General features: G+C 56.4%; 1 protein-coding gene across 2 annotated transcripts; it reads left to right on the top strand.

Moving 5' to 3' along the window:
* Positions 1-2536: 2536 nt before the first annotated feature.
* On the top strand, positions 2537-10752 carry AIPL1 (aryl hydrocarbon receptor interacting protein like 1). Of its 2 annotated transcripts, none has more exons than XM_014832556.3 (6): positions 2537-2713; positions 3295-3474; positions 8209-8397; positions 9346-9522; positions 9607-9748; positions 10478-10752. In XM_014832556.3, the coding sequence occupies exons 1-6, from the start codon at positions 2618-2620 to the stop codon at positions 10678-10680; spliced, it is 987 nt and encodes a 328-aa protein (XP_014688042.1). In that variant the 5' UTR covers positions 2537-2617; the 3' UTR covers positions 10681-10752. The 2 variants fall into 2 exon arrangements, with proteins under 2 accessions (XP_014688042.1, XP_070338615.1); XM_070482514.1 differs by having other exon boundaries at positions 2588-2713; positions 3257-3474.
* The last annotated feature ends 1007 nt before the right edge of the window (positions 10753-11759 follow it).

Genomic DNA, 11759 nt, shown 5'->3' with positions numbered 1-11759 from the left:
TCTGACTTAAAAACCCGAATTCTTAGCCTTAGATTACAGGGCCTCATCAAGTGTCAGGAATGGATGAGTGAATGAATGAGTGATGAGGCCCTCCCTGTTTGGGGCTTCACACCCCCTTCCCTCAGAACCGAACTGGCAGACCAGGTGAACAAGATCCGTCTCCATGGCAATGAGAGGAGTAGGCAGGAACCTGAATGGGCAGGCAGTCCCTCTGCCTGCCTGGAGTGGAGCGCGGGGGTCGATGGAGGATGCTGAGGTTAGCAGGCTCCTAGCCGAGGGTGGTGGGTGCAGGGGCTCCTGTTCCTCCTTGAGAAGAGGAAGAACCAGTCAGTTGTTGCAGGCTGAGGCTTTTTGGGGTCCAGCTCCACCCTCGCCTCTGTTGGAGAGGAGGCTGGAGGAGGAGAAGGAGGAGCTCCAGCCTCGCCCTGCCCAGGGGCTCCCTGCCCAACAGCAAAGCGTCCACCAGTTTCCTGGAACTCACGGAACTGTCCATGTGATGGAGGAAGCCGACATCAAACTGTGCAAAATGCCACGAATGCGAAGTGCTAGGGAGCGACAGGGGTGTCCAGGGGATAAGGAACCCCATTTGAGCTGGGGTCAGCACGGGCTGCCCTCGGCATCTAGTGTTTTTGCTGAGGAGTCAGGGGGACAAAGCGAGGAGAAGACGTCTTCCGACAGAGGGATCTTCGGAGGCCCATGCTGGGATCCGGAGCCCTGCCAAGGCTGAGCGAGGGCAAGGGCGGGGCTGGGAGCAAGAGGCAGGGGCTGCAGGGCTCCCTGGACCAGGCAAGGAGCTTAGAGTTTATCCCGAGGGCAGTGGGAAGCCTTTGCTGAGTTCTCAGAGGGGTGTGGGGTTGTTAGAGCTGCCTTTTAATGAATCCATTAGGAGGTTAGTTTGGGGTCCAAGGAGTGGTTGGGGGTTCTGTCTGGAGGCTGTGGCCCGAGCACCTCATTCTTCTCGGCAGTGAAACCGCTGGCATCGTCTTCAACACCCCCTCCAGTCATGATCCCCCTATCTCGCCCCCGCCCACCGTTGGCCAAACCTCTCAGTTCTGCCTCTGCCCCTTTTCCACAGGGAAGCAGTTGGCACAGTGGGAAAGTTTTAAACAGTGTGAGACGTGATCAGACCTTTCTCTTCCACTGTGAATTACATCACTGGCAGAAAAATGCCGAAAACGTAAAGTCTGGTATAATGCACACATGTAAAGTAAACAGCCACGTGCCCATCACCTGGGTGAAGAGACAATGTTGCTGGGACCCCAGAAGCAGCCCCCGCCCCCTGTTGTTTTTTGAGGTAATTGCTTTTATTTTCTTTGTAGTTTTATCATTTGCTCTCTTACCTCCTATGCACGCAGACCGCTGTAGATTGCCGTGTGGTTGGAGAAAGGATGGAATGGAAGACAAAGGCCTCTGTGCCCCCTACCCTGACCCCCCTTCCTCCAGGGAGGGATGGAGCTGGGCCCTGGGGGGGTCTGTGTGCTCAGGGAGGGTCCTGGAGGGCGTGACTTGGCTGCCCCCATCTGGGTTCTCCAGCCAGACAGCTGGCCCAGGCTTGGCCTCCTCTGTGCCGATGGCTCCTCATGGGAATCAAGACTTTTGGGTGTGACTTTTCAGGGTCCTACTCACTGCTCCAGGGAGGCCCCTCAACTTCCCGGAGCAGGAGGCAGGAGAGGTCGAAATTCGGATTCCTCGGGGAAAATGGAGTTAGGATGGGAGACACCAAGGCCACAGGTCAGGAAATAAGTGGGATCAGCTCTTTGAACGCAGATCTGTCGGCTCTCAGTCTGGTTCTCGTCTCTGCCTGTGGCAGGGTCCCGTGTCCCCCCTCCGTGTAACAAGTCGGTCTGGGGTCAAGAAGAGAGATGTTCTGTGGTCCTCAGAAGCCCCCAGCACCCTCAGACCCCTGGGGAGCCGAGGCAGAAGAACTTGAACAGGCCACAAGGTGGTGCCAAATACCAGGCTTTCACATTATTTTTCACTTTTAGACCAGAAAGGGCATCCCTGATGTCCTGAGTAAGCTCTGCCTGGGTCCCAGACATGGGACTGAGACCCACCAAACGGGACGGAAGAGCCGCTGGCACCAGCCAGACCTTGGTTGGGGAGCAGGAGTGGGGCTGGGGGAGGGTTCCTCAACTTTCCCCAAACCTGCCAAAGAAGGAAGGCAGGGATGGCTAAGGCTGCAGGGCCCCAGACTGGGGTCCAAAGGGGCCAAGGGTCTGAGACCAGGGTTGGCACTGAGACCAGGCAGGGCAGGGGGTCTCCAGGGCTCCCCTCCTCATCCCTTCGCTGGCCTAAAGCCTCTGTCCTGCTCACTCCCTCTCCCCCTTCTTTGAGAAAGCTCCAGCCAACTTCATTCCTTCTTGGGCTGGGACAAACCAAAGGTGATGCAGTAATGGTGGCCATCAGGTAGGGGCCACACAAGCCGCAGAGCAGTAGAGGGAGCAGAGGGCTAGACTACCCCAGGGCCCTGATGAGCAGCCTGGGGCTGGGCCCGCCTTCCTCCTCCCGTTCACACCCCTCCCAGTAGAGATTATCTGGGCCTGGTCTGCGCAGCCCGAGGGCCCTCCTCTCAGCGAGGTCATCTCAGCCGGGCTGGACGTCTCCCTCCACCTGCACCATGGACGACACTCTGCTCCTGAACGTGGAGGGGGTCAAGAAAACCATTCTGCACGGGGGCACGGGGGAGCTCCCAAACTTCATCACCGGATCCCGGGTGAGTGAGGCCCACCCCCAAGACTAGATGGGGGTGCCCTTGGTGACCTTCTGCATTCTGGCTGTGCCCAGTGGCCCCGCAAACAGCTTTCAGCTTTGCCAAAAAACGGCCAGCCAGGTCCTTCCTGGATCATCAACCCCGGGGCATCTGGGAAGCTCTGAGTTGTGCCCATCCACCAGGCATTTTTGATACTTTGCAAATTAAGCTTCAGCATGGGGTGAGGGGAGGGCTTTGGGAATTTTCTGGAGCCCCAAGCATTGAGTGAGAAGGAAGGGCCCTCAGGCGTTGTGGTGTTTGTCCACAAATTCTCTCTGGATGATGGAGGGGCTGGGTCTGTGGCCTCGGATCTAGGGCTTATTTAAGGAAGGACTTGCTGACCTGCCGAGTTGTGAGATGGGGTCCTTTAGGAGGGAGTGGGGTCCTTGTCCCTGGGGGAGTCCAGGCGGGGGTGGGGATGCTCTGGGAGTGGGATTGGGTGAGCTGACCCCTGAGGGCAGCCCTGGGAGTCAGTGACAGGGGGTGGCTTCTGCTGGGCCTTGCCAGGTGTTGTCTGGACTGCAGTCCACTCTCTTGGTGACCAGGTGACCTTTCATTTCCGCACCATGAAATGTGACGAGGAGCGGACGGTGATAGATGACAGCAAGCAGGTGGGCCAGCCTATGCACATTATCATTGGGAACATGTTCAAGCTGGAGGTCTGGGAAATCCTGCTGACGTCCATGCGGGTCAGCGAGGTGGCCGAGTTCTGGTGCGACACCATCGTAAGTAGGCCATGCTGGCCCATTCCTTGGGTTTACCTTCTACAGTGGCCTCCAGCCCACTTCCAGGGCTGCTGTGTTTCAGCAAAGTGGGGGTGAAACAAGACTCTGCAAGGTGCATCCTGCACCCTCCCCCCGCCCTCCGCCCCTGTCAGAGGGAGCAGGAGCCCCCAAGAGAACAAGCCCCTAAAGTGACAGTCAGGGTCGCAGCTGGCTGGTGGGATCCGGGGGCCTGGTGGGAGTGAGCTGCCCACCCACCGTCCTCACTTTTTGTGCAGGGTTATTAGACCCCGAAGACTTTTGGCCATTGGTCACTTTTCTTCCCTCCTCCCCACTCCTACCAACATTGCAAAGCTGTTTTCGCATTTATTCGCTCTTACAAATCACCAGCACAAGTCAGCCTCCTTGTTCTGTGGCCCAGATGGAGATGGCAACACTCCCCTTTAAACAGACATTTCTTTTGGAAACTTTCAAGCATATGCAAACATCGACACAAGTGTACAGAACTTTCAGGTACCCCTCACCCAACGCCGGCCCCAATCTGCACCCCCCAAGTCTTGTTTCATCCACCGCCATCACTCCCTTCCTCACCCCGCGTGGTTAAAGCACATTTCAGACACTGTAGCGTTTCAACTGTAAATACTTTATCTCTAAAAAGAAAGATATTAAAAAACACCATAACCTCAGTATCATTATTACATCCTTGAAAAACAGCAATAATTTCTCAATGCCAACTAATATCCAGCCACTGTTCCAATTTCTCCAGTGGTCTCCTCATTTATTCTTTGTGGTTGGGTTTGTTCAGATCAGGATCCGAAGTCCAGAGAGAGCGCTTTGTGGATCTGTCTCTCGAGTCTCTTGTCATCTCTGGCTTCTCCCTCCCTTTTTCCTTGATGTGAATTTGTTGAAGGACCTGGGTCACTTGTCCTGTGGAAGTTGCCACATTCTGATTTCGTTGGTTGCTTCGCCATGGAATTGTCCGACATGCTCCTCTACCCCCCATTTCCTATAAGTCGGGCTGTGTGCTGCTCCCTGGGAGCCACCCCCGTTTCCTCACCTCTCTCATTGATGGATGGGGCTCAAGGGTTGTCAATCCAGCCCTTACAATTTTTTTTAGAGACTAACTCTCTTTTTTTACTGATGAGGAAATGTGAGACCCAGAGGAGGAAAGTAACTTTCTCTGGGTCAAACAAGTTAAGGGACAGGATCAGGTGGGGCCCCTGGTCCCCTCACTCCTTATCCAGTGTCTGTTTCTCTTCACAATGTCTGATAGACTCAGGCTGCAACGCCGTCTTCTCCAGCAAGGGGACCCCATCCAGGGCATCACTCATTTCTTTACTTCGCAGATATTAGTCGAGCATCTTTCCTTTGTCTCAGTCCCTGTTATTCTTCATCCTGATGCTTTAAATTTTTAAAAAGATGTTTTATTTTTAACAATCCAAGTCTTTGGAATATCGACTTCTCTGCGGTTTCAGTTTGTTTAAAATGATATCTATTGACCTTGCTTACGATGAGGAGCTTCTGTACATTTTAGACCCGCATGCACCGGTAATTTGGGCCACAAGTTAAACAAGGCTTCCTCACCAACAAGAACCCCTTCTCCACAGGCTGCACGTCGGCTCACATGGGAGAGCTGTGTGCACAGAGGGCTGCCAATAAATTCTTGATTGGTTGATTGATTTGTTGTTTGCAAAACCACAAGCTGCTGCTATTCCCGCGATGTGGCCATGACTGTTTTCTTCCCTCGGTGTCTGTGTTTTTTTTGACCACATCCATAGTCACATGGGTGCACTGCCCATCTCCTGGGCTGGTTAACTTATGGCACAGCGACTGTTGGTTTTTCCAGTAGCCCCCACCTCTCCTCCCAGCCCACAGCTGCTGTGATGGTGCGCGTGCGTGCACACACACACACACACACACTTTCCAGAGTCTTTTGTCTCCCTACACATCCACCTTTTACGCAACCTCTATCCATCCATGCGTTCAGGCATCAATTCATCCATCTTTCCCTTCAACCAATATTATTTGTAATCCGGTCTTCCATCACTAAGCATCCACCCATCTCTATCTATCTATCTATCTATCTGAAAACTTTCACTGGGCACCAGATTTGGCCTGTGCTGGGTGTTAGGAAAGGAACAAAGTCCCCATCTCTCAAGGAGCTTAAATTCTGGAGGAGGAGCAGACAGCTAAGCAGTTACAATGCAGGGCAGCCACTGCCTTGACAGAAATAAGGGAGGGCAGAGTGCTTTAGGGCCACAGGACAGGGGCAACTAACTGCATTAGGAACTTAGGGGAACTTCTTCATGAAGATGACACTGGGCTGGGTCTTGACGGATGAATAGGAGTTCATCAGACCTCGAAGTGGGAGGGAGGAGGTAGCGTCCAGGCCAGGAAGTGTGGGAAGGCTTCGCATGTTTCCTTTAGTTTGCCCCTTCTCCTCTGAGGGGCCCTGTCCACTTCACAGTCTGAGGTTTGGAAAGACTGAAGCATCAGTGGGACAGTTAGGTCTATATGACAAAGGACACAGCAAGGCCTGGCTTCCCCAAGCACTGGCTGCTGGTCACTCCCTGCAGAGCCCTCTGCCTGGACAGTCCTCACCGGGTTACCTTGAAGTTTAGGTCTCTGCAGGGCAGGGGGCTGCCTCCCTCCCCCCCTCCCTCCCCTTCCCCTAAACCAGAGAGGCAGCTCTGGGAGCTCCCGCCCTGGAATGCTCTCCTCCTTGTCCCCCACCCCTCCCCAGGGGGGCCTCTGGTCTCTATGTGGGACTTTTTGCTCGTGCCCAGTCCTGTGAGGCCAGGGGGTACAAACTCAGATCCCACAAAGGGTCAGGACCCTGGCCACTGGAGATCATCTGGTCCATCCAAGGGGGACAGCAGCTCTCAGCTCCTTGACAGCTGCCATGTGACAGCCGAGGCCCCGCGTGGCTGGATGTGCTGAGCTTTTGAGACAAGCCAGAAATATTCATTAGCATGTGAACTCATTCACTGTTTAAACGTTGGCAACTAATTAACAAAAAACCCCACAATGTGAAGGATGAAACAAAATCAGGCTGCGAGCTGACTAGGGCCCACTGCTCACCAGTTTGCCACCTCCAGTCTAGATCCAGCCCCTTGAACAGAACCAGGCTCTGGCCCTGACATCCCAGAGAGGGGCAGTGGTCCTGGGCTCCCGCTGCCCCAGCCGTAGCCCCAGTGCACTGAGCGAGTCCCAAGGGCGGGAGTCTAGCTCCACAGAGACCGCATGTGACTCTGGCTGCCCCATCAGCCTGCAGCCGGGGAAGCAGGCCTCCAGGGCAGGCCCAGAGCTGAGACCTCCACACTCCGCACACCCCTTCCTCCCTCTGACAGGCTGCCTGGAGGATGCAGGCCTCTGGACCAGTCCTGCTTCTCCCTCTGGCCTTTATCTTCCTTCCTGTATTTCTTCCCACTCCTGCTGGCATCCTGCAGCCCACCATGCTGACCAGCGACCCTGGTGGTACGAGGGTGGCAGGGGTCTAGCAGGACAAGGCCTTTGTCTGAGGTCATGCCCAAGCAGCTGCCTGGCCCTGGGGTCTGCAGCTCACGATGTGCTGCAGGGACAAGGGCCCGCCGAGCTGGGCGCTGCCATGTCAGGGCCGGGAGTGCCCCTCCTTGCAGCAAGCTATCCCGGGGGCATCTTCCCCCCTTCCTCCAGCCTTAATCCCAACAGGCTTAACTGCCATCTGGTCATCTCTCTCATAAAGAGGCTAAGGCGTTCAGGCTAATCCTGGCTGCTGGGGGTCACCTTCAGCCCCAAGCCGGTGACGTGGAGGCCAAGCTGGACCATGTCTGCCCTTTACTTTCCTAACAGTGTGTCTTTACTGGAGTTGCCGTGTGGGAGCCTGAGATGGGCCATCCCAGCCCAAGGACGGAGGTTCTCCGGGACTGTCTCTGGGCCTTCCTTCCCGGCTTGCAGATGGGGAAGCTGAGGCCCCGTGTGGCACAGGCCTTGCCTGAGGCCACCCGGCCGATTTCCCCAGGCCTCCTGCCCCCCAAGGGCGCCAAGCCCAGCTCCCAATGCTGGGTGAGGCTTTGAAGAGCCAGACTCATATCCCCACCATCTCACTGAATCCCCACAATGGCCTGACTACTGGACAGGTGCAGCAGAGGGGACCGCAGCTCAGGGAGGGGCGGGGAGTGGGACTCATTGCTAATCAGCAGCACAGTCAGGACACAAACCCGGCCCGCTTGGACCCCAGAGCCCTGCTCCTTCCACTGCTCTCCACACTCCCCTCCCTGTGAGTCACAGGCTTCTTGGACCTAGGGTCTCCTTGTCCACGGAGACATGTGGAAAAATACACTAGAGCCCACCAAAAGGGCCAAGAAGAGGCAGCATGGCACTGTGGCTAGAGTGTGGACTCCAGAGCTGGGTTTGAATCCCAGGTTCGTTACTTCCCAGCTGTGTGACCTTAAGCAAGTTACTTAACCTCTCTGGGCTGTGGTTTCCTCATCTGTAAAATGGGGATACTAGCGGTGCCTCTCTCGTTGGGTCATCTTGAGGACTGAAGGAGCTAACAGAAGTGGAGCCCTTTGCCTGCACACAGTCAACCTCAGCCATTAGTGGGAGTGTGTTGGGGGCAATAAGTAGTAACAGCCGTGGGGCAGGCATGGGGGGGTAGCAGGATTCGTGCTGTGGGGGCTCAGAGGGGGGGCTCTCTGTGGCCCAGCGAGCTCGGAGCAGACAGCCCAGACGCCGTCCATCCTTCCTCCCCCACAGCACACAGGGGTCTACCCCATCCTGTCCCGGAGCCTGCGGCAGCTGGCGGAGGGCAAGGACCCCACCGGGTGGCACGTGCACACGTGCGGGCTGGCCAACATGTTCGCCTACCACACGCTGGGCTACGAGGACCTGGATGAGCTGCAGAAGGAGCCGCAGCCGCTCATCTTCGTGATCGAGTTGCTGCAGGTGTGGCCCGGGGGTCGGGGGTCGGGGCCAGCCTCGGGGAGCGCCCGGGGTCAGCGGGCGTCACCCGTGCCTGGACGTCACCCAGTCTCTCAGAGAACAACAGAGGGCACACAAACCACAGGAGAGCTGGAATCCAACCCCACTTTGGTGCCCCCAAAAAAGTCCTCTACTTTTTCAGGGGAAAAGCCCACTGGGGACCAACTTTTTAAATGTCATTTCTTTCCATTCTGGAGGCATTTTACTTCTATCGGTTATCTACTTCCATTTTTGTTTTGAAAATTTTAGCATTATATCTTCATCCCCCATCCCTGTGGTTTGTGGGTTCAGACCTGGTTCTCCGAGAGAGAGAGGCTGCAAGGAACTCTCCACCCCTCTCACTCGTAACCTCAGAGTGACTGGTGTCTGGGGGGTGGGGGTGGGAGAGGGTCAAGCCCAGGTCAGGACTCCGCTTACAGCCAAGGAGGTTCAGCCTGAGGGCTCCGTGGGTGATTACAAGTAAATAAGAGAAGTGCATCAGCAAAGGGCCAGCTCGAACAGTTGTGCGGTATGTACACTGCACAAGAGCATCACCTTTCAGGTGCTCATTACAGACGATGTGTATTTGTACTTTTATAAGGACAGTTCTCCAGCAGATGGCAACACAGTGTCTTGTTCTAATGGAATGAGTATCGTGATGAGTTTGTGAATACTGGAAGTGAAGTGTGTTGACAAAGGGGGTGCCTTTCCTAACTTGCACAGAGGCGCTAATTTAGGGTAGGGCCCTGGGGCTCCCCCAAACAGTCACACGTATTGGACCAGCAAGCATGATTCTGCCGGCTGGACCCCACGGTGGAAAGTGCAGGCTGACTTCAGCGAGCTGTCCCCGGGGGGCCACTTTCTCTGGTCCCTCCCTGGTGGGGTGCAGGCGCCCGGGGTCCCTGCCTCCCTGACCTGCAGCTCTCGCGCCAGGTTGAGGCCCCGAGCGAGTACCAGAGGGAGACCTGGAACCTGAGTAACGCAGAGAAGATGCAGGCGGTTCCCCTCCTGCACGGGGAGGGGAACCGGCTCTTCAAGCTGGGCCGCTACGAGGCCGCCTCTGCCAAGTACCAGGAAGCCATCGTCTGCCTCCGGAACCTGCAGACCAAGGTGGGGGCCGCCCGCCGGCAGGGGGCACCGTGTGGGGCGCAGCCCGCGGCCTGAGCTCACGGCCGGCCTTTCTCCATCGGGCAGGAGAAGCCCTGGGAGGTGCAGTGGCTGAAGCTGGAGAAGATGATCAACACGCTCATCCTCAACTACTGCCAGTGCCTGCTGAAAAAGGAGGAGTACTACGAGGTGCTGGAGCACACGAGCGACATCCTCCGGCACCACCCAGGTGGGCTCGCCCGGGGAGGGATGCAGGGCCGGCCCGGGGCGCAGAGTCACCTGCACAGACCTCCGTGCTCTTCTCTGACCTGACAAAGCACCAAACCTTGCCTCCGCCCAGCAGGATATCCCCAAACCCGTACCCGGATCCCGGGGGATGGATGAGCCGTGCTCGCGGTGGGAGGCATGCTATTTTAATGTCTCTTAGGACGACTCTATCAGCAGCTCCCCAACCTGTGACTGCGTGGAGAGTAAATAGATTTTTGTTAAAAAAGGCAGGCAATCGATACAGAGAGTAGTATCAATGCATACTAGTATCTGTGATGCGTGGATGTGGCAATGTTTGTGGAGACGGTGTTTGAACAGGATTCACAACATCAAACACGATGCAGCGGGCGCTAAATTCTCCCCATCTGTCGTCTCATTTAATCCTCACAAGCACCGTATGCGACAGGTGCTGGGAGAGTCCCCAAAGCTTCCACAACTTGGGGAGCCTCTATAAGAAAAAGAAGAAAAGTTATGAATATAAAGTTAGCTACAGGGTCTTGGAAGGGTCCCTGTGCCAGGGCGACCCCTGCCGTTGTTACTATCATCCCCATCTTGCAGTGGAGGATACGGCTCAGGAGGCAAGGCCAGGTTAAGGATCGTGGTCAAGGTTAAGGGTTTGCTGCTGGTGAGGCCCGGCAGGGAGGGGCTGTCTCTGGGGCTGGGCGCCGGGTCCAGCCCATCCTCCCCGCAGGCATCGTGAAGGCCTACTACCTGCGGGCGCGGGCTCACGCGGAGGTGTGGAACGAGGCGGAGGCCAAGGCGGACCTGGAGAAAGTGCTGGAGCTGGAGCCGTCCATGCGGAAGGCCGTGCACAGGGAGCTGAGGCTGCTGGAGGGCCGCCTGGAGGAGAAGCGCGAGGAGGAGCGGCTGCGCTGCAGGAACATGCTGGGCTAGGGGCGCCGCCTCCTCGCCCTGCCCCCAAGACTCCACTCTCCACCCCCCGCCCCGCCCCGCCCCGCCCCGCCCCGCCCCGCCCCGCCCCGCCCCGCCCCCAAGTCTCCACTCTCCCCCCGCCCCCTCCCCCTCCCCCCTCCCCCCTCCCCCCGTCCCCAAGTCTCCACTCCCCCACCCCCACCACCGCCCTTCATGGTCTCCCCGCCCTCTCCACCGCCCTCCACCGCCCTCCGCCAACCTCCCCTGTCCCCGCCTCCCACCCCAGCACCCGCCACCACACAGACCCCTCCGCACCCGCCACCACACAGACCCCTCCGCATCCACCGGACAGCAGGCACTGGGCCCCAGCAGATGGATGGCCTGGCCTGGCCATTTCCGGTTCAGTTGGCCAGGATTTGGGTGTCACTTTTTAAAATTTAAAATAATTTTAAATCAAAATAATACGGGCCCGTGGTGAAAAAACCCCCAAAGGGCACAGAAGAGCTTGTGAATAACAGTAAAATTTCCTGCCCTTCTTTGTCCATTCCTCACCCCAGAGCTAGCAGTTTTAACTGACTCTGTTTTTCACTCTTTTGGTAGTTTTCTTTCTCTCTCTCCAAATGATACGTTTAAATCACGATTTCTGCACGCGTCGTTTTTGCCCCGTGTCAAGGGAAAAGGGGGTTTAACGCTTTGATGCTTCCTCTTCCCTTCCGTCTCCTGCTCCCAATTTTGGCTACTTATATTTTTGGTTCTTGGCTTGGTTATTTTTGTAACTTTGCACACTTTGTCTAGAAGTCTCTATTCCATTGACGTTCGTCGGTTCAGCGACTCCTCCGCGGAGGACGATGGTGACAGCGCTGGGACCCCTCCCTCCACCTCCCACTTCCTCCCACCTCGCGGTCTGGTGTATCTTTGCTTTTCCATCACCCCACCTTGTTCTGCTTGTAGCCAAAATTAAGTCTTCGGTGCTTTGTCTGTAGGTTGACCCTAAAATTTGAAATCAATAAACAGCATTTACATGCATACGGCGGCATGGGTGTGTTTTCCGGCAGGCCCTGCGCGGCGCTGGAATTGCATTTCTTTATCTGCGCTTCCAA

This window comes from Equus asinus, chromosome 13 (assembly GCF_041296235.1).
Source record: "Equus asinus isolate D_3611 breed Donkey chromosome 13, EquAss-T2T_v2, whole genome shotgun sequence".
In the NCBI taxonomy this organism is placed as follows: Eukaryota; Metazoa; Chordata; class Mammalia; order Perissodactyla; family Equidae; genus Equus; species Equus asinus.
This window is presented reverse-complemented; position numbering and strand designations above follow the sequence as displayed.

Excerpts from the sequence above, each read along its gene's own strand:
- AIPL1 (XM_014832556.3), top strand. The coding sequence starts at position 2,618 with ATGGACGACACTCTGCTCCTGAACGTGGAGGGGGTCAAGAAAACCATT. Across the intron at positions 3,475-8,208 it reads AGTTCTGGTGCGACACCATC|CACACAGGGGTCTACCCCAT; the intron begins GTAAGTAGGCCA and ends CCTCCCCCACAG. Across the intron at positions 9,749-10,477 it reads CATCCTCCGGCACCACCCAG|GCATCGTGAAGGCCTACTAC; the intron begins GTGGGCTCGCCC and ends TCCTCCCCGCAG.